The following is a 22,913-nucleotide window of genomic DNA, read 5'->3' as shown; positions in this document are numbered from 1 at the left end:
TCAGCTGTCAATAACAATAGGAATTGTAATGACCTCCTCCTTATTTGGCAGTAATTTCCCGCCCTTTTTAAAGAGCTAAACGGCTTCAGCTGTGTTGTTGTAGCTACCCGCAACATTATTTCCTTCTAACAAAACTGCTTGCTTTGTCACTGGATATTTTGTATCGTCTTCGACAGTTTTTATAAACAGTCGCTTCGATTTCTGCTGAAATTCATTTTGAAGTTATTTTGTCCATATATGTTCACTTTGCCCGCCAGATGTGCGTCCTTTAAGCTCCCAAGGGGATTTCGCTAAGTATCTTTGATGTTGCACGCGCCGGAACGACACGATAGTCGATACGTACAATATTCATTTCAGGAAATGTTAAATTTAAAACCTGACTTTTCTACTCAAACATTTTCTTTTCTCCCTCATTAACCCATTCGCTTGGTAAATATTTTATAGCCGATCGATCGTTTATGAAACCGTCTTGGTCTAATGATCGGCTAATATTGTTTATCTCTCAACTCAGCCAGTGAAAAGATTAAATGCATATTTAAAACAGCCAAAACGTGGGATTTCGTTTCATACAAAAAGTAATGAGTGTAAGGAGAGGAAAATGAAGGACAAAGAAATAAAAGAATTGTGGGAAAGTATTTAGATCACAAAAAACTCAACGTTTCGCTTGGTTAGTTCTATCGAGAATTGTTCTCTAATGAAGTTAGGAACATCATTGTCTGGCTTTGTTTCTTTCATGGTCCAAGTTTTAAATATTTATAAGCCATTGGAAATATTGATGTTTAATTTTTGTTTTCTTTTGGCAACAATGACATAGCTTGCCATTGTCGCATTTTCTGCGTCGGAACGTTTTTTTGTAAAGACTAGTTTTTAAATAAAAAACTTCATCGCATAACAAGCCAAAATCCAAACTTTTTTTTCGAGCTCCTCAAAGAGAACCGCTGCAGTAGACGAGAAGACACGAAAGGGAGAGAAATAGAATAAAAAATAGAATTTGTGTAAAACGTGGACGTGTTTTGAAAGAGGCAAAATAGAGACACAAAGCAACGCATTTGAAGTCCAGTTTACACAACAGGCGTTTTGGGCACGGCACTTCTAATCTTAGCTTGCGTTTTGAACAGCTCTCAAATTCTGCTTGCCCATGGTGGTTGCGTGGTCTGCATGCTTGGCTTATTTCCTTTTTTATCGTTTAGTCAGCAGATAACTTGCTTGGGCCCTTGCCCATCGAGTAAGTGAGCACGAAAATTGTCTTGTCAAAATGCTCAGCGTGACTTGATGCATGAATGGATTGCATTGCCAGTACAGTTTGTTTTGTGCTTGAGAGCATACAATATGAAAAGAAAAAAAAATACATCGTTATGTTTAGTAAGGGACCGGTCATTATTTATGTAGAGGGGGGGAGGGAAAAAAAAGAAGGGGGGGTCAAGGCTATTTCAGAGTGGCAAGAGGGGGGGCTAAAATTTTTTATAAAGAAGTTTAGGGGGGGATCAGCACTTTGAGGTGGGTAAAACAGTTAAATAGAAGAGTGCAAACACTATAAGTGAAACAGTGACGCTAAATTGTACAATTTTATGCTATTTCTATTGTTTTCTTTTGTTTAAACTCCACTATTATGTACAACTTAAGGGATTTGTATTTTACAGAAATACTGTTTGCACTCTAAACTCCATTGTTATCTCAAATTTGAGTTAAATAAAGAATCCAGACCTATCTGCTTTAATATCTGGTTTGACTGAAATTATTTCTTTTTACAAAATGATTATCACTGCAATAGCCCAAGAAGTAATAAAACATGATATAACAACAAGAAAGTAGTTCTTTTACAATTTTAGGAAAATCATTGGAAAAGAATTATATTGTGCATGGTTATTACAAATGTGTTCACCACGAGAGCATAATTTGTAAAAACTATCACTTTTCCAAAGTTAAGGAGTTAATAATTAGGTATGTTTACTATACACATAACTCATCCAAAATTTGCCCTATTGCTGGAAGAGTATCCATAGCAAAGAAGCCTTGGCTGACTAAGTGTTGATCCAGCCTTTGTGCATCAGAACAAGTGTGCAATTAAGATTGTATGTAAAATGCATTTAATAATAATATTACTTAAGGCATATAAATACTAGTTATGCAACGCTTTCGAGTGGTATACTATGGAATATCCCACGAGTCACTTGTATTTTTTCGGTATACACACGAGCCTTTAGGCGAGTGTGTATGCAAGAAAATACAAGTGACAAGTGGGATATTCCATAGTATACCACGAGAAAGTGTTGTGTAACTATTTTATACCATGCCATAGAAAATACGCGTACTAAATCTCGTCGAGAATACAATCGCAGCGCACGATGGGAAGGTTGGGTTGAATACCGTCGAATATACAACGGCTTTCCTGTATTCTGATTGGCTGTATTTTCTATGGCATGGTATAAAGGGAGATATGAGGTGAGGGGGGGGGGGTCATCACGTAAATATTGAATAAAGAAGGGGGGGTCACTTGCTACTTACATGGCCTGGAGGGGGGGCCTTACAGAAATTTTGATCCTTCCAACATATTTTTCCCTCCCCCCCCCCCCCCTCTCATAAATAATGACCGGTCCCTAACTGAACAGTTTTACAATCTCAGCGACAAATGTGCCAACAAGCGTTAAGGTCGGTTTAAAAATTCAATTCGACACACAACCGGCCTGCAAATCATATGTTGGTATTGTCAGTATATGGCGAGCTGGATAACGATTACATTCTGCTTTCTAATACTATATAACCCTTACAAAATAGGCTTAGCTCAAACTGATAAATGCTCTTTCTGCGGTTTCTTCAAAGAGGTGTTGTGCAAATATCTTTTTTACTGCTTTTCGTGTGCAAACCTTTGGAATAGATAAATACTAAGGTCGCTGTTCTCATTGGCTCCCATATGAAACATGAAAGATGAAAGGAGTCCAATCTGGGCGTGGTTTAAGCTTTTTTGACCCCTAAAAGATACATCATTTCATGCTTGATCAGCGTTAGACCACCAACATTGTATGACGGCGTCTTCACGGGGACCAAATTGATGACAAAAAGGCATAACTTTTCCCATCATAAGCTCCATATTGTAGAGCTTGCTTTGTATTTTGATACTTCTTTAGGGTATGCACAGAGACCTAAACCGGTTGGGGCTATGTCGCGCAATTTTAGGCAATTTCGGTACTGACCAACTGGTCAAAGAGTTAATTGAAATATCACAATAACGGCATAAAACTGTAGAAGAAGTCAAAAGAATCACAAAAAGGCCAAAAGGGGGCATGGATGGGCAAAATGTGAGAATATTAAAACGGATTGCGTTCGGGTAAACTTGATAAACGTCGGCCCGACTTTTTTCAAGTTTATCTGAATTTGTACTAAAGTGTCATTTTCAAAGGTCGAAAATCATCCTTGTTTGTTATGTGGCCCATATTTTGCCAATGAAAGACTTTTGCTCTGCCAATTTAAATTTTAGAGCTCTTAGAAAATAGGAATTAGCTAAAATTTACAATCGTTAAAACGATTGTAGGACTTCATATTATTATGTGTAGAATACCATCATGAGTTATTCTTACATGTACCTAAAACTTTTTAGACACAGTATCCCAACCCAAGCATTTTTGTAGCACAAATTTCCATCCGAAAGGAAGCCCTTTGCCCTCCCGGAACTGACAGGAAAACAAAAACGTGCCAAATATGAGCCAAGTAACTAATAAGAATATTTTAAAGCCCCTTTAAAAAGACCATACGAGAAAATACTAGGCTTGTACCAAAAGTGCTCGTAAAAAGAGCATTTATAATGCTAAAAGAAGTGCTCGTTTTTTGCCAAAAAAGTGCTAAAATAATGCTAATTTTTTTAAAAAGTGCTCGTGGGTTACATAATAATGCTCACTTTTTTCCGATTTTTTTAAACATAGAATATTACATTTTTCAGATTTTCAGTTAGATTTTTCAACAATAAAATATAACGATCAATGTTTGATGTCAGAGTACGCTCTTGAGCTATCTGCCGATGACAACGTGGATGACGTCATCTTGGAAGGAGTGTGATGGACTGGGCATATAAATGCATCTTTGGACGCCATAAATGAAGTCAGATTGTGCTTTTTAACACAAAATTATACAAATAATAAGTCGAAAATCCAAAATAATGCTGGCAGTGCTTTTTTGGATAAAATGTAAAAAAAAAAAATGCTCGCGAAGCCAAATAATGCCAAAAAAGTGCTAGCACTTTCGGTAAGAGCCTAGAAAATACAGAAACAAAAAAAAAGTCCATCGGAAAGCGTTTTGAACACAAATATGCCCAGCTGCCCAGGGCTAATTTTCGGAATTTTACGCAGTTCTATATATATATTTTGCGCACTCCTAAATGAAGTGACCCTGAACAACTGTCATTAGCGAAATGTAGACAGTCAATCAAATTATTGATCACCTGATCGTATAACAGACAGCGAGTGGGTGTCAAGTTTTATTGTAAAACCGGAACTCGACCGTTTCCGAGAATTGCAGCACACACAGCAAGTAGCTCGATCATGGCTCTTTCAAGCGCGTCGATTATGGAAAAGAATTCTTACTCCAGAGCTTTGTCTCCCTTGGTTTCAATCTCGATTCTCTTTGGACCTGGTGAGAGGCTCTATTCAACGGCTCACTCGTGGCTTGGAGGGGTAATTTTCGCCTCTCTTCTCGCGGGGATGACATTTGTAGCAATAATCGGAGTGTTTGTTCGAACCACAATAGACACTTGGATCCAATTTTCCCTTTACATTGTTCCGCTCATTGCCTTGATTGCCGGATTTCGCGTGTACACCTCCTCAGCATTCAACAAGCTGCTAAAAAGAAAATTGCTAAGGAAGTCTATGCTGGAAGGTTTCGCGGAGTCTGATCAAGAAATTCCGTGGCACGAAACGCAGAGAGCTTCTTGGTTACGGAAAGCTGCCTTTAAAAACTGCATCTATCCATTTATTTTAGAAATTTATCAGTGGACTGCTTATGTGATATTTCACACGGTGTTTAAAGGCGATAATTTTGCTGGTTCTTGGACGGAAAGTCGTACCGAAGTGTTCGAAATTGACTCTGTAACATGGCTTGTGCTCTATTGTTTCTTTTGGGTGATGGCTATGTACATTACAGGGTTTGTTGCCTACTCTTTTATTCTGATAAGCCGATTGACCGTTCGAGATGTAATCAGTTTCATGTGCATGTTTGGGGATAGTCCATTTCTGCTGTACAGGCCCTCGGAAAAACCAAATCCTGTCTTGCAAAGTCTTAGTCCACTAAGAAGAGTATTAAGTGGCATAAGTGGATTTCTTTTCATGGATTTGTTTCAGACTGGGAAGGACATTGTTCTCGTTTATGAAAAAGATGCCCCGGTTTTAGATGGAATTCCGGTGGTTGCAGATCAGGGTAGCATTGAAGGAGGTCACTGGGATGCACAGGAATCCCAGGATTTTGATAACTTTACTGTGTCAGTTGACGTCATGAGGCCAACACAAGGGAGACTAGGTGTGCCAAACCGACCAAAAATCAAGCCATTTGATGCCAGCAAATATCTGTCTAATGTGATAGGAAGTATTGAAGCCCTTGCAGGTCTTTTCCAGCCATTTATTGTACTGCTAGCATTTTTCTCAGTGGCCAATCTTGTCACCCATGTTGGCGCTATTGTTAGCCTAGTACACAATTTCAAGTCTTCCCACTGGTGGACCTTTGTCAGAACTTGCATATGGCTGCTACTGTCGCTTCGTCTTCTATGGAGTGCAGCAGGTATCACCAAGACTTTGTCACACGTGTCACAGCACCTCAATTACCTTTGGTCTGTTGGACAGTTACACGGTGATAAAGAAGAATGGCAGAGGTTTTTCAAGCTGGTGGAGTCATTTCATTTGGGTACCAAGACATATGGTTTTCCTCTCACACTGAAGCAAGCTGCATCGATCGCAACTTTTATTAACTTTGCACTGATCATAGTGCTGTCGATCGTGAAACCATCTGTGCATCTCCCAGTAGGTGGTGAATGACGCCAAAATAGGTGTTATCTCTAAACTTGAGAAAAGTCAAGGAAAACAGTGGATAGGGGACATAGTATATTGTATAATATTATATAATATTTATATTTATATTATAAATTTGGACTGTACAGGGAGGCTCCGCCCAAAAGGGGTACCTTTTAAAGGTTGTAGGTCTCAAAAGGGTAGGCAATTCATGAGTTGGAGTATACAAAAGGGTTGGGAAAACAGAGCCTTTTAAAATATCTCGAACAGACCATCCAAATAGTCAATTCATTTACATATTTTAAGGGGTTATTTAAGTAAAAAATGAAGAAAAAAGATGTAGTAATACCATTTTCTATTGAAGGTACATGGAAAGGGTACCTTTTCTGTCAAAAATTGTATATGAAAGGGTAAGGGATTGGGCAGAGCCTCCCAGTATAAAATATTTTTTGGCAGCCCCCCCCCCCCCCCTTTGGGTATCAAGGAAACAGAAGGAGCCATTTTATGAGACAAAGTCCTTTCTGCAATAGTCCTTACATTATTGCACCAGTCATACTAAAAATAGAAGAGTAGTCCTGAGCATACAACACTGTCTACTTCAGGACCTAGACAGGAGTGGTATGTGACACACCCTCTATTAACATTTCAGAAAGGAAGAAATAAGAGTTGTTATCATTATTTTTTTAAACATTTTATCTTAGGTTAGGGATGGTACATAAACTTCTGACGACAAGATATTCCATCTTGTTATTACTAAGGGCCTGTTTACATGGAAGGCGGGTGCCCCGGCTAACCGAGTTACCCGGCTAACCGAGTTACCCGGCTAACCGAGCTACCCTGGGCGAGCCAACTTTTCATACGTTTCTTAAGAAAACGTATTGAAGCCTTTACATGCTAGAAGGGTAACCCGCCTTGCCGGGGCACTCGGTCTACTAGCCCGGGGCACCCTTCTAGGCGGGATAGCTTTTTACCATGTAAACGGTTAAGGCCGAGCTATCCCGGCTTGCCGGGATAAGTTTTCACGCGTGTTTTTAAACTAAATTTGAAGTTAATGGCATAAAATGTATAAATTCTGGACCTAAACAGTGCTATTTGATCAAAATTAGTTTTATCGGTCGGCTGGAAATATTTCTTTGAGCAAATTCGAAATTTTCGTGGGAATGATTATCCTAATTCACGACACAACAAATTTAATTTCAATTTCTTTTCTTTCGCCAAAAATGAACGCAGTAAATTTCTGAGAACTTGCACATCAAATTAGAATAGGTTTGAAGACGAAAAGCCTTGATTATTCAGTAAAAAGTCATATTTTTCTTCAATCATTTGGAGCTACATTGTTTTCCCACGCCGTGACACGCTTCAATGACGCTGTCTCATCTCGGGTAGAAGGGTTATGAATTCTGCATGTAAAGGCGGGCTAGGTTTTATCCCTTCTAGCCGGGAAACTCGGTTAGCCGGGGCACCCTCCCTCCATGTAAACAGGCCCTAACAGTAGTTCAAAGAGTTCAGTTTTTCCAGTTTTATTTTGAACATTTTACTCATATTTTTTATGACACGTTCCCATTATGAGAACTAAAATAAAGAGAATCGGTTTAATAGTTTCAAAACATTAGCCATTTTATAAGAAAACCATATTTTTTTATCCAATAGCTACTTGATTGCCTTTGCCAGGCAAGAATATTGCATATTACAGGGCGAATACAGGAAAAATTCCAGTGTTTGACTGAGTGTAACAAATCCAAGAAAAATGAGTTTTGGTTCGAGTTATCTAAAGTTTAAAAAAAATTGAGGGTTTAGAAAGTTGGGATTCTAATGTAACTTGTGTTAGAAATACCTGATACAGCTAATATATAGAATATATAAAAAAAGGAGAAGCCACGAGCCAAGCGGCCCACACTGCCGGAGCTTATCCCAGTTTCCGTAGCATTAAGCGGCTAGTAATATTTCTACTCCCCCCTGAATGGGATGCTAGTCCATTGCAGGGTTCCCCCCCCAGCATTATGTCGCCGGTACCCATTTATACACCTGGGTGGAGAGAGGGACTATGAGAGTAAAGTGTCTTGCCCAAGAACACAACACAAGTGACCCCGGCCGGGGCTCGAACTCGGACCGCTCGATCCGGAGTCTGGCGCACTAACCATTAGGCCACCGCGCCTCCCATTATATATTCTCTATATAGAATATATAGAATGAATTAATTATTATTTTTATTATAAAAGAAATTTTTTTTTTTATGGAACATAGGTACTAGTCACAGATAAAAAATATATTTTTTTAAATAAATAATTTATAACATCTTGATTTCGAGCTTGTTACACAATTACTTAGGTTTTTAATGCTTTCTCTTTGCATGCATTATATATAGTATATTTTTTGAATTGGAAGATTCTGCACTATCTTGTGGCTCAGAGGGCTAAGATTGGCTGGACTGTCTTGGGTGACTGACCTCATTATAGTTGACCAGGCATAACTAATCGATGATCAATGACATCAAATGGTAATCAATGAGTAATCGATGGGTAATCAGTTGATTAGTCATTGATTATTGGCAATGATCAATGAGTAATCGATGAGTAATCGAAACCCAAAAATTTTGTGGCCTATCGATTACTCATCGATGACATCGATTACTCATTGATGTAATTGATTACCTATTGATGTTATTGATTACTCATCGATGACCCATCGATTACTAATCAACTATCATACTGCACACAAAAGACACATTCCTTGCTTTCTTGTACCATTTTTTTGTAATTTTTTTATCTATGTTAGTCATATTTTGCTTTATAACTGGCATTCTTGTTGACGAAATTACGCCCTCACAAAAGGTCAAATAACCTTCCGGCATCAGGACGTGAAGGGACAATCACAAATACAGATGATATTTCAATATTTCACTTTACCCAACTCTTTATTTAATAACAAAACAATTGAACAGGAAAACCAACCCAGTCTGGAAATGAAACTAACAAGTACGGAGACAAGAATCGACTACATGGTTATAGATTTTGTTCCGTGGATGTTTGTCAGCAAAGTAAAACTGCTTCGGCTTAGGGAGACATAAGCACTTACATTACGCACCGGAACAGCTGCAAGCACTTTTATTTCTGTGCTTTTTTCACGTTTTACAATAATATTGTTAGATTGTTATAGCGTGTTATATATACTTTTACAAGTTCCGGCTTTCAACCACGAGACTATATCGATGAGTAATCAATGCAATCAATGACTAATCGATGCAATCGATGACTAATCGATGACCAAACATTTTGTGGCCTATCGATTAGTCATCGATTACTCATTGATCATCGGCAATAATCAATGACTAATCAACTGATTACTTATCGATTACTCATTGATTACTCATTGATTTCATTGATGTCATTGATGTCATCGATTAGTTATGCCTGGAGTTGAATAAGGGGTGAATTAGATGGTATGATTTTGCCTATAGTTATCTCATGCGACACACTTACGCCATGACTACAACACAAATCGTGCCACGTAAATTAACCTACCAAATCCTTACGACAGACGCCTGCATGTGTAAATGGTCCTAAGTGATGTCATAGGCCTGTTATAAGCTTGTCACATGTGAGAAAGTCATACCATGTAAATCAGCTCTTACAAAAAACACAAGTTCTTAATAATAAACATCGCCTACCTAAATAACCATGACTATGCCCCTTTAATGTGTCATACACTGTGTGACATTTCCAAAGGGTCCTGTCATTTCATTGACAATACATCTAACCCATACATTATAATGAGTATTCCTTGCTAGATTTTCCTTAAATATATACTCAGTTATATCAAGTATGTATGCCACATAGTCATCCCTTCCAGCCTGCTGAATCCACACTTCATATTTTACATCTTTACTTGCGAAAAAGGGTAAATTTATTGGTGGTTTCCATGACAACCATAAAGTTGGCTGTGGTTCCTCTAAAGGACCTTGACATGTTACATTGATAACTTTACTTGGGTAAAGTTTATAGTTGTGAGCAGGTTCCTGTCTCGTAGCTAATATTTTTTGTTTATTTTCTGTTGATTCTATAACTGATAGGAGTGATTGAATATCGACAATAGTGTCTTGGTAAATTCTGTAAAGCCAGTAAGGATTACTGCAACATAAATGTCTTGGTACTTCTTTTGTGTTCGCAATTTGGTCTTGTTTCTCTTCACTAAGATGATAAATTCCACCAGCTTCTGGTGTCTCATCAGGATATGTCACAGTATTCTCCTCAATTTCATTTCTCCAAGAGGCATAGACAATATTCATGCCGGGTAATTCGACCAGGGTGCGATAAGGAGTGTAATTATCAGGGTTAATACCAAATGGGAACAGCTCAATGAGTTTTGCTCCAGGTGGAAGAAACATTGCCAGGATCAGTATCGAGCCATGCATTCCAATCAGTGCACTAGCCTTGCTAACAAGCTGGACTTGTTCCTTGAAAGAGTGTGTTGCCATGCTAACTCGAATGACTTGTTTATTGAGCTGTCTGGCAATCGCCATTGACAAATCTAGTTCATTGATTATTAAACGATTATGCTCCCTTGAACACAGCACTACATAAGAAGAATCAGAGGCATGGAATAGTTTGTTTTCAAGCCCCAACCTCCTTTTGATGAATTTCGTAAAATGTCGCACATATCCACCATTTAACGAAACACGAGGAAGCGTACCTTGTGGTTCTTTGAAGCCATACTGATACCAAGTTGTATATTTTGATATGCCGACGACTCCATATTGAAAACACATCAGGTGATTTGCTTTCTTGAGATCCTTTTTGAGGAGCAACGTTTTATTTGTAAATAGCTTGTATAGATCAATGTAAGCACCTTTATTCCACCCCTCCATCAGAACAATTCTGTACTCCAGATCAACAGGAAATATACTCTGTGAAAACTGCCTCACTGTGTGGTACAGAGGTAAAAGATCGTCATGAAAAACGTGCATAATGTTATCTGGATTGAATCTGTGGAATATAAAGCTAAAGTCATCAAACATCGTAATGTTGGCAAAGCTTTCCAAAGCTGCAACTGGGTAGTCAATATAACTGAAGTACTGAGTATTATGATCCTCAACTGAAGACATGTCCAACAGTGCTGGATCAAAGCGATCGTTAGGGACGCCATCAAGTACTGTTTCTGGACCATGAAAAAACAAGTACTCGTCTTGAACTGGGTGGTAACACAGGTGACGGAATTTGCAGATACGGGTTGATTTGTTGTGACCCGTGCACCAAACACTTGAGCCTTCTCTTAGGGAGTCTAGGTCATTTAGCTTCACTTGCGTTCTGTTGATTGTTTTTCTTTCTGTGATTGGAGTAGTAAGCCATCTGCACGTCAAATTAAAAGCCAAATATGTCAAAAGGCCAATCAAAAAGTGAAACAACGCGGGTGAAAACATGAAAATTTTCACCGAAAACGAAAGAGGAACACAAAAATGACCAGGCGTTCATATTCGATCCCAGAGCTCCAAGAGCCCAATACAGGAGTGCTGAGAAGCAGAAGCCTGGCATGTTTGTCACGTGTGGGGAGGGGGAGGGGAAGCGGAAGAGAAAGATAAAATTTAGAATAGACTAACTAAAAACAACACGCAAACTGCGGTGATGAACATTACGGACAAACGCATTGTTAGAAGAAAAAAGACCTTTTACTTGACGTTTCGTATGCTTCTACATACATCTTCAGAAGTAACCGTTAAATGTAAGTACAACTAAATTTGAATTAAAAAAACAATAGGATTGACAAATGACGAAAAACAGATGATGAAAAAAAAATAGAAAAAAAAAATTAGCAAGGGGACGGTCAGATTTACATTGCAAAATAAAGGAGACTTTACTGATAAGAGATTTAAAACCTGCCCTGAATGAAAATGAAGGCAGCAAAAGGCAGCGAAAAACTCAACCTCGTTCCCAGGGTCTCTCTCTCTCTCCAGGGGGCAGGAGAGAGAGACCCTGGGAATGAGGTTGCGAAAAACTTTATCTTTACTAGTTTGCACATTTTGTTATGTGCAAATTTTTATTTTTATTTCATTGTATTTTTTTCCTATTTTTTTCATCATCTGTTTTTCGTCATTTGTCTATTTTTTTCATCATCTGTTTTTCGTCATTTGTTATTTTTAGAATAGACTAAAAGCAACTGAGCTCACAACTGAGCCAGAGTTAATCCCAGGTTAATTGCTTTGAAAAAAAATCAATGGCAAAAGTTTTGTTTAGCTATTCCTGTTAAAAAAAAGAAAGAGAAAAACCCAAGGTAATTAATTTCCCAAGCAACAAGACTCTTTGGCATGAAACTTTGCGCTGGAGGGGGTTCCCCGAACACACGGGGCTCTGATTGGTTAGGATGAAATGAGTGAGTTTTTTCCCAGTTTCCGAAAAAGATTAGTCATCATGTATGCAACGCTGGAGGGTGACAAAAAAAGAAGCAACACTGAATGGTATAAGGAACAGTTTCGTGCAGTTTATAATTCCGGCTTTCTGGTAACGTTTTAGCCGTTTTTAAGGTCGCAGGGGACACCCAGAGCATGAATATAGCCACGAAGCGAAATTTTGCTTGACTGAAGAGTTTTAGCAGTTTTCTTTGTTTTAGAAATCAAAGAAACAAGGGTATTTTTCAGAGCCCGACTTCACCTTTGAGAAAACATTTTGTTCACAAACAATTCCACATGCGAACACATCAAATCACACGCGCGCGCTCATATTTTTAGCGGAGCTCCTTAGCGGCCCGTAAGGGCTGCAGAGCGGAGCACCATACCCATAAAAAAAACACATGAAAAAAAAAAAACACATGAAATAAAATAGGAAACCTCTGCATCCGAGTTTTCATGGTCATCATGGCTAGCGGCATGCCTCGCGGGCGCGTACGGCGGCGTACGTACGGTGTTGCGCACATCCGGGATCTTGAAAGGTCTTGACAACTCGCGCAGTACTGGCGCGAAATAATTTTGCAGTGTGAGGTCTAAACAGCTAGTCTGAAAGTTAGAACTTGAGACAAACACATTTATTTTGGCTCCTTGTTATGCCGATGACTACAAACGAGAGCAGGGTAAACTTAACTTCGAGGAAACAGGGTTTAAGCGATTTGCGACGGGAAAGAGATCGCGAGAGATCCAGAAAACCCGGACAGAAAGCAGGCGAAAAAGTATAGCAAAGCGCCTGTCGAACCTGGTAGCAAAGTAGCGAAGAAAAGCGACTAAAATAGCAAGAGAGGTGCCGAGGAAACAGGCAAAGAAATAGCGGAGAACAAGGGAACGGAGATAAAACGAGCAGACGAGTGTACCTACTGCGGCCAACTTGTGAAGGTGAGTACAAAACTGCAGTGTGTCCGTCATTTAATATCTCTACGTTTTGTCTTAAGCTTACTTTATACGCAAAGTAAGCTTATATTGACGGCACATTTTACTTGCTTTCGCCACTAAGCATTTGCTTGTGACATGAACAATGTTGAAAAATACTATTCGTTAAAATTCAGTTTTACCAGGTTTTACTGATCAAATAGGAGGATTTGATTATGTAAACAAATAATTGTTGGGCCTTCGAGGAACGAATTCACAAAGAATATCACTTCAACACATCTCGAAGAAAATTAAGCTTACGATTTTTAAATGCTTGTGATATGATTATTTTGTTTTACAGTGCTGGAAGAGCAGTTGAGATGAGAATGAAAGTGATGTCAGTTTGCACGAAGCACCTGGAATTTCGTTAACTCCGAGTGAAATAGATCGATTCAGTGTATGCAGTTTATTGATATTCATGATGGAGGTAAAATTACTGTTCATTTAGTCAGAGTAAATAAACTTCAGCTTCATTACTTAGCTCTTTCGTTCCCAAATATATTAAATAATCCACTTGTCATGTAGTTCTGTTCACTATTGAGCGTTCATGTGGATTACATAACAATGTCAACAATTTTGAGATTTTGAGGTCTGTTTTGCTGGTTTCATTCAGAATGTCAACAGTAAATGTTATATTTGTCATAAAAAAATCACAATCTTGTTGTGGAATTTGGAAAATGCACACAACAAAGGTTAATGACTACTGGAAAACTGGAATCTTTGTGAGTAAATTCATGCCATTTTAGACACTGTATGCAGCTGTGCATGCAAACTTATTATTAATTAAATGTGTATCTTTAAAAATCTTAGTATTACTGTTAAGAGAAAAGCTTTTAAGATGTGGCAATGTTTTTCCTATGCATGTACATGTATATATAGGGGTAGAGGGGAGGGGGAGTATTTAAAGGTCAAACCTTTTAAAGAGGGGGTGTAAGGGTTTGCAGTGATGCTTTGAGTTTATTAAAATATCAGGACCTGAACAATCGATGGAATCGATAATCGATGGCAATCGATAACAATCGATGACAATCGATATCAATTAATCGATTGATATTGATAATCGATGAACAATCGATCGCTAAAGTTTTTGTGATTATCGATTGTCATCGATTATCAATTTCATCGATAATCGATGACAATCGATCAATTAACTAACATCGATTTTCATCGATTATCAATATCATCGATTACCAATTCAATCGATCATTTAACTGCCATCGTTTATTATTTGACTAGTATTTGATAAATATGTTTACTTTAAAACACACGGTCTCTCTTGTATGTTATATTTTATTAGCAACAACAATGATAACCTTTCCAAAAAATGTCAATACAACGAGAAACTTACTAACTTAACAGTAATAAGGCAATAATTATTTAAAACAAACGTTTTGAGCTTAAGTCTTATTCGCCTCCATCAACGAAGCGTACGCTTTTCGGTCTGGTTTGCTTTCGAACCAACTCCTGGCAAAGTAAATAGAAATCGCAACTTACAGAATTACAATGTAATTTTTCTAAAACTCTGTCTTGTAGTCCATAAACATTTTCTCGCTCGTCCGAAATATTTCAAATCAAACAGTAGCAGAGAGAACTCAAAAATACGTCGTCCGTACGTCGGAACGAAAACGAGACAACAGTGGGAGTCTGGGGATGAGTTTCGCCTGTCACGTCCGCCATTTTTGACTCGGTCACGAATAACGAAGTGTCTTTGGAATTCTAGCGCTAGCAAACAGTAGGAAACTCGAATGAAAAACAGAAACATTAAAGCTTATGATGTAAACTTCATCTCAATGGAAAGGAGCTTTATTATTTTTTTTTACAAAACAACATATGTAAGTATTTACTTCATGCTTCGGATTGATTGTGTGTTTAATGCCAATCGATGGCAATCGATGAAGTTCGCGACCACCAAAGTGTGATTATCGATTGATCATCGATTGGCCGATGCCAATCGATGCCAATCAACAGTAATTAATCGATTGTCATCGATTGATCGATTGATTTTCCGATCATCGATTTTCATCGATTGTTCAGGTCCTGAAATATTTACAGTAGAACCCTGCTAACTCGAACTCTGAAGGGAAAGGAAAATGAGTTCGAGTTAGCGGGGTTTTTCGAGTTAGCGGGGTTGATTGAATATTTTATTTGCCAAGTTAATAATTGATAGTTTACTGATTTTTAAGCACTTCAGTATACAGTACTGTGCAAATTGAACTTATCTTGCCAGAAACTCTAAAGCGACCACACATTCTTTTGTTAAGAGTGGAAAATGACTGTCAAATACATGATCTGTTCATTGCTATAATCAATGGGCAACCGTTGCGAGTTGCAAGTTCTGGAATTCGAGTTATCAGGGTAAAAAGTTTGACCCAAATTTTGTTCAAGGGAAACAAAATTTAGTTCGAGTTAGCGGGGTTTTCGAGTTATCAGAGTTCGAATTTAACCGAGTAAAAATGACTAAAAAGTGGGGTCAAATCCAAGGGAAATGGAAGTGAGTTTGAGTTAGCAAGGTTGTTCGAGTTATCCGAGTTCGAGTTACCGGGTTTTTTTTCTGTAGTTGACTTCGCAGTTATCAGTAAAAAAAATAGTCTGTGCTGATACATCTCTGTTAAATATATAAGGTATCCTTTCGCATCCAGTAGTTTTGCTTCACTTTATACAAGCTTGCGTTAAGTGTTTTGTTTTATAAATTATTGATTTTCATACCAATTAATCAATTTTAATTTAATCTGTGGCATTTGACTTTTTTCAGGGTTAACATGAATTTCAGAATTTGCAGAGCCACAGACACAAAAACAGAATGTGGACAAGGACATCAAAAGAAAACAGGAAGGATTAAGATTATCCAGCTTGATGTTTGGGTGTCTTCATGATGCCATTTTCAAGAGACTAGTAAATTACATGTAAATTGAAATCAAGAAAAGCTGCAAATGAGCAAAGTTTATATTTTAAATGTTAACGTATTTACAGTGTACTTCAGAAAACAACTTCTTGATTGACCTGTCTCTTTCACATCTTTTTAGATGTAACAAGGGCATTATGAAGTGATCTTTTTAAGAATAATTTATGCAGCCAAAACAGTAACAGCAGAAATGAATGGGAGTTTAAAATTGCTATTTTCAATGTTTTGGCTGGTAAGAAACCACATGTGACCAAGCTAAAATCTCTTTGGCCGGTTAACATGACCTGTAAGTGTCCAAATATTTTGAGCCCTCGACTACACAGGACTTACATGTAGTTGTCTAATTACTGTATATCATAAGATCTTTGGTTGACCTTGGGGGAGGTAGTGGAGTTAAAAAGCAATGTAATAATTTGAATTTGGATTGGTAATGCTGAAACTGGTGGTACTGTAGACGTTAAAATCGTGATTGCAAGCAATATGCAATACCAATTTCATTCTTATGTGTTGTATGCTGCGTACAATTTATAAGAACAGCTATAATGTTAAAATTAGTGAAATATTCTAAAGCCAGATTAAATTTGCAGTATCCATTAGGTACCATGAAGCAACCAAATTGTGACTCATTTGCTTACTTTGTGAACTTCATGACGAATGGGCAACATGACTCCACAAAAATGTGTACAATAAAGCATACAAATTTTTAAAAGAGCAGTCAAAGTATTGATGCTTTTTTTCTTGCATAGTTTTATACACAAGCAAACATGATTCTATTTTTTCTGCGTAATCAAAGAACAAAACTGAGTTTGAGACACACAAACAATATTCTATCTTCCCAGAATTTTTGTTTTTTTATTTCTGTAAGTGAAGTGAAACCCCTTAAGAGGAAGGGGACTCAAAAAGACATGTAAAATTAAAAAAGGTGCTATCATCCTTTTTTTTGGGGGGGGAGGGGGTGGGATGGGGTTACAGAATGTCCCTTCTTTGCTTCCAGTTAGTTTCACTCCGGTTTGCTTGTAGTTAGGTTCACCCCTGTTTGCTCGCAGTTAGCTTTATTCATCCGGTGTGCTTGGGATTAGCTTTCACTCTAGTTTGCTTGTGGTTAGCTTTCACTCCGGTTTGCTTGGCATTAGCTTATGGCAATATGCTGTAAACCCTTTGCTACATGTATGACCTCTGCCATTTCCATTCAAAATTAAAATATAGGCAAATAGTGAAAATAAAAACAAATGAATGAATGAAAAAAAGAAAATTAACCATATTCTTAATGTAGATGTATATTATTTCCTATATACTCTAAATGTTTTAACATTTAGAGTATATAGGCATATCACGTGGTAAATTAGCAAAGCACTTAAAAGTGCTTTGCTAATTTACCACGTGATATGCCTATCTACCCCAACATGCAGCCCTACTACCCCCTCCTTATCTACGAAGGTTACATAATTACCCGTTTTGCAGCATAATTTCCCATCCAGACTTCTGGATCATAATGCTGTCGGTGGAATTAAAACGTTTTGATTGATTTTGTTTGTTCTCGGCTTATTTGGTGTTGCTGTATACGGTACTCCCATATAAGGGCTATACGGGTATGTGCTGCTCAACAGGGTATGCCTTTTTCCTCTCTGACTCTGAAACAGGGTATACAAATCACTCTTTTGACTGTGGAACACTATCAAGTTTAGCTATGAAAATCCGCTCCTCTCATTGGTTTTTCTCCAAGCCACAGACAAAGTCAAGTGAGCGCTTTGTGATGTACGCTAGTGTTTTTATATCTATCTTCATATATTTTTCATTGTGGATATTGTCTGGAACAGGGTACCTATTTTGCACTGTTTGTCTGGAACAGGGTCGCAAATTGAGCCGTTTTTCTCTGGAACAGGTCCAGAGTCTCAGCGACTCAGTGGCACACCCCTTGAGTAAATTTTAGGGAGTACCTCTTCCCCCCCCCCCCCCCGGGACACGGTAAAAAAAAGTAAGTAACAATATTAAAATTTATAAAAAAAAAAAATAAAACGAATATTATATTCTTAGCCTTAAAATTGTACAATGGCTTGAATTCAGGTTTCAACAAAGTGCAAAATAATTAACTGGGGAGCTCCGCTTTTAGGCTTGCCTAAATCTATATATAGTGTTAAGTTTTTGTTGTAAAGATCAGATCTTTACAAGTGTTTTTAGTGTTAAGTTTTTGTTGTAAAGATCAGATCTTTACAAGTGTATTGAAACCTTAATTTAATATGCAAATACTCGCTCGTTGAGTTGTCGATGTCAGTCGTTGCACTTCGTGCATGCGCTTTAAATAAATGCATAATGATAAGCCAAAAGTGTCCCCCCGCGACCTATTGGTTTTCATAAACACTGTATGTAGCCCTGGTCCCGACGAAAAAGACCCGAACGTGTATTTCTTTACCATAGAAGGAGAGCAGTGAGCTGAGAATTGTCCTGTAAGTTACCGTAACATCCAGCTAACATGTGAAAAGACAACAGCTTCTGTGCTTACTCGATAACCCTGTTATATCGATAATAGCGACTCGGTACGTTTCAAGCCCTTGGACAGGACAGCACGTAATATGTACGCAACAATTGTTCAAAATCCAATCAAAAGAAGCGTCTTCCACATTTTTAATGTGTTTTAGTGGCATAACTGCAAAATACTCGGCCACTTCGAAGCCATACCCCCTAAACAGTGGCTACATAGCTACGCGGCTACGTGGCTATGTGGCTCGTGATTGTTACGTCGAAACTCGCCTATACCTCGCATGCCGTGTAACATGCACATCATTTTTACCCACTTATAGTTAAAGCAGCTTGGTGACCCTTGGTGCAAGACGAGAAAATTTACACAACAACACAGCGTGGTCCCGTCAGCGGGATAAAAATTGCTTTAAATACCGAAAGTATGATGTTTTGTGTTTCATGTTTACTTGCATTATTTTACTTTCGATTAGACATGTTAGACTATGCTTGTCAAACAGGAACAAATTGTGGAAGAGCAATATTTATGTACAAAGTTGTCATATTTATGTCCAAGTTACATTATATATATCCAAAGTGCAATATCAAAAGCTGCGATATGTATATACCTGATTGAAGAAACGTTGACCCCTGAAAAGCTCAAACCATAAACGATAAGACCGAATGGGATTATGGGTAGACAGCATTGGTAAGCTAAGTACTATTCCATTTATTTATAATCAAGGCAACATTTTCTTTGAGAGCTTTTAGAGCGTGATTTATGCAACCTGTCATATGATAATGTTCATTCTGTAACAGAAAACGATTACTTTTTCCGATTTCCCGGTAAACATTTGGGTCTCATCGTTTATCATTTAGGCTTTTCACGGGTCAACGTTTCTTCAATCAGGTATATCTGCTAAAGACATGACTAAATTTTATGTTCAATTTTCTTGGCCAAAATAACCCAAAATCTAGTCACATATCAGTGCAAGAATGAAAATATCTTCATCGGAGGTTTTTGAAGCCGTTTAATAAACTCGCAGTTTGTGCTTTATCAAGTCTAAAACACTCGGCTATTCATTAAACATTACATGACTAACATAGAAGCACAAATCACATGAATTTTGAAGTTCTCATTCAGAACATAACATTATAAACATGTACTGTAATGCCTTGTCCAATTAGAATCAGCTCTAACAGAAAAGAAAAAACTTATATAAATTTGGTAATTAAATAGAAAATAGGAACCTGTTTCCAATTTTGAGGCTTAACTAGGAGGTCTAACAGGCAAATTTTAGCCTAACAGGTTCTGAAAAATTACCGGTAGGTTCTTACTCGCGGGTTTTTACTGAAACAGTCAAATGATTTCACATGTTTCAATACAGTTTCGATATAAATAGTTCGCGGACTTTAGTATACAGCTAAAGGTGGATTTCCACTGACGCGTAAGTACCTAATTTTACCCACTTTTCGTAGCTGGTTCCAGGGCCCAGGTAGTTTATAATGTCGAGTAAGCGGAAACCGTTTGTCACGATGAACATGATCTTGTTGCCGCTTTTCGCCACTTTGACCTTTGCGGTTCCCCCTCCCACGCGCTCTACAAAATGATCTCCTATTAGGTTGAGATCGTAACGGCCGGAGTTGAAACTGACCACTGGCACCTCGTGACACCATTGCTCGATCAGCTCGCGCTGCTTTTTGGGCAGCATCTTCACGTCCCCGGTCATGAACTCTTCCAGCACCTTTTCCCGAATGTTTTCCCCCCACCTTTCCAACTCCTCCATGAACTTGTGGATCAGCTCTGCTGGGTCTTTGTCGATTTCCTGGCGCTTTGGCTCGAATCCCGAGCCAATCTAATAAAAACGGTTGGCCTTGATTAAGGTGTTTTTCAACCTTTTCCAATTCATTAAGAGATGTTTTAGGAATTGTTTTAAGTTTTAGAGAACCTCTCGCAAGCTATTTTGCAGCTCTTGTGCTTCGATCTGGTTTTGCTCCCGCAACGAAGAGCGAAACGCGAAGAGAAGTTTCGCTCTTCGTTGCGGGACGCGAATGAGAGGCGGCTGTATTCGCAGGCTAGTTTTGCTCCACGATGCACCGCAATGCATTGCCAGAGACACAAGTTGTCCCGGTAGGTATTAAGGGCCACCGTTGCCTGCCGGTTGCGCAACCAGTCTAGTAATGGGCCAGTGCCCAACGGCGGTTGCCGATCAAGCACAACCTTCACATCGACAGCAGAAAAACCTTTGAAGATCCACTTCGTGCTCGGTCTTTCAATGTTATCAATCCCCAGACGCGCCTCCTCCTTTTCCTTCAACCAAGCCTCCGCTTCAGACAGTTGGTGAATCCAGGGCGACCCTCTGGAAGTGTTGTAATACAAGATGATAGTTCCATCGTCAACGTTATTGCGCCTAGCTGTGATGCAGAAAGAAGGCCGTGGTAATCTTTCCTCGAATCTTATCCATAAAGGAAAGTCCTCGACTAATTCGCCAGCGAATGAAGCGTCACCCTTCTTCTTTCTTTCCGTCAACCTCCGGAGCTTTAATCAACCACCGAAGGAGTTTCTGGTATTCCGTCGCTTCTCGAGGTTTCTTGGCAGGGAATAGATCAAACTCCTCCAAAATGTTCTTCTTCACTCTTTCCTTTCTTTCCCGACATAGTTAGTCCGAGGAGGTGCTTTTGGATGGAAGTTTCGTGGAAGCAGAGGTTTGAGTAGACGCTGTTGCACTACAAGGGGAATACGCTCATCCAGTATGTTCTGAACAACCTCGCGTCGCTTTAATTTCGCTGTTTTCGCGAACTTAATTAAAGCGACGCGAAAAAAAATTCCCGCGAACTTAAGAGTGCTTTTCTGTATTTGTTTTTTATAATTCCAAGACAGGACCGAAAAATCGAATTTTCTTTTATTATGCCAAAAAAAACCTTTTGGTGAACTATTTTCGAAAATATTATATAAAAGTTCACGATATATTTTTTACCCGTTTAAAAATTCTACCAATCGCAATTTAATTTTCATACCAAATTTTACCAAACTTCAGAGGGGACAGTTCTTTGGAAAGCTTAATCCTTCCTTTTAACCCTTAACATGCTAAGCGCGGATTATTCCGGGATTTGGAGGAATTGCCATTCTGCCACTTATGACGTCACCAATTTACACGTCAGCAAATTTTTGTGATTTGCATCTTATAGAGCTCGGATAGATCTTTCCACAGGACTGTCCATCTTCAATATTGACTGCATTCCGACAGAGCTAATCGAAAAAAATGTGATCAGTTTTTGGTGTAAAATTGGTGCTAAAACAGGCCAAAATACCCGTACTTGATCATGATCTCCTTCCAGGGTTTTCCATTGATTAAGATCAAAACTTTTCAGGCCAGTAGAAGGGGTGCACAGAGTAAAAGATAGAGAGAATAAGAAAGCAGAGAAAAACGAAAAGGAAAGGAGCAAGGAAAAAAATCGGAACGGTTCAGCAAAATAAAAAGTCCAAATTTTGGCTTATGCGCATGCGCCAAAGTAAACTATTGTACATTTTTTTACATGGAAATTTCATCAAAATCTTCCTGCATTGTCGGAAAGTGCATTTTTAGCAAATTTAGAGAAATTTTGGACCGTAGAGCCAAGAAAATCGATTAACGGTTAAAAAAATGCGTTTTTGGGATTAATTTCAGCATATTAAGGGTTAATCATATCCGAAGAGTTAGATTGGCCCGTAAAAAATGAAGTGCGCTAGCACGAAAAATATATGAGTATTTTTGAGTTATTTTTTTTTCAAAAATAGCTCTAGCTCTTAGCCGGCGTGATGGACCGTGTAGTCAGTCAGTCAGTGGACAGTATGTTTGTTTGTCACACCAATCAGGTTTCAGGTACTATCAGAACCAATCAAATTGTAGTTTATAAAGGGGAAGCAATCTTATTTATCTGATACAGTTGCAGTGAGCGATTTCGTTCGAAGATTTTAGATTTGTAAGAGGCGGAATTGGTGAGTTGTGAATTAACCCTGGATAAAAATCGTGTTTTTCGTAACGCACAGTTTTTATAATTTCCCCTCTTCATCAGAAATTTTCCCCCTGGTCTCCCTAACAAAATGCAAAATTTCTAATATGACTCCCCCCCTTCCTGGAAAAGATGACTATCATTGATGGGACGCGACTGTTAGTATAGTTGATAGGATTGAGTTGATGCTGTTCACTTGGTACACAACAAATTAGGGGTTACGGCCGGGAAA

The 22,913-nt window shown here is 38.4% G+C and overlaps 2 protein-coding genes across 2 annotated transcripts; one reads left to right on the top strand and one right to left on the bottom strand.

Moving 5' to 3' along the window:
- Positions 1–4,511: 4,511 nt before the first annotated feature.
- LOC144651727 (uncharacterized) lies at positions 4,512–7,160 on the top strand. Its single transcript, XM_078511693.1, has one exon. It carries the CDS (start codon positions 4,533–4,535, stop codon positions 6,012–6,014), a length of 1,482 nt encoding a protein of 493 aa, XP_078367819.1. The 5' UTR covers positions 4,512–4,532; the 3' UTR covers positions 6,015–7,160.
- A 1,308-nt stretch (positions 7,161–8,468) lies between these two features.
- Positions 8,469–11,409, bottom strand: LOC144649852 (protein O-linked-mannose beta-1,4-N-acetylglucosaminyltransferase 2-like). The gene has a single exon (XM_078509449.1). It carries the CDS (start codon positions 11,401–11,403, stop codon positions 9,679–9,681), a length of 1,725 nt encoding a protein of 574 aa, XP_078365575.1. The 5' UTR covers positions 11,404–11,409; the 3' UTR covers positions 8,469–9,678.
- Positions 11,410–22,913: the final 11,504 nt, after the last annotated feature.

Source organism: Oculina patagonica, chromosome 4, assembly GCF_052425735.1.
Source record: "Oculina patagonica isolate OP01 chromosome 4, crgOcupat, whole genome shotgun sequence".
NCBI classification, from domain to species: Eukaryota; Metazoa; Cnidaria; class Anthozoa; order Scleractinia; family Oculinidae; genus Oculina; species Oculina patagonica.
The sequence above is the reverse complement of the archived record's forward strand: the minus strand, read 5'-3'. Positions and strand labels throughout refer to the sequence as shown.

Bases quoted from the DNA above. Each gene is read 5' to 3' on its own strand.
- LOC144649852 (XM_078509449.1), bottom strand. From the start codon at position 11,403: ATGTTTTCACCCGCGTTGTTTCACTTTTTGATTGGCCTTTTGACATAT.
- LOC144651727 (XM_078511693.1), top strand. From the start codon at position 4,533: ATGGCTCTTTCAAGCGCGTCGATTATGGAAAAGAATTCTTACTCCAGA.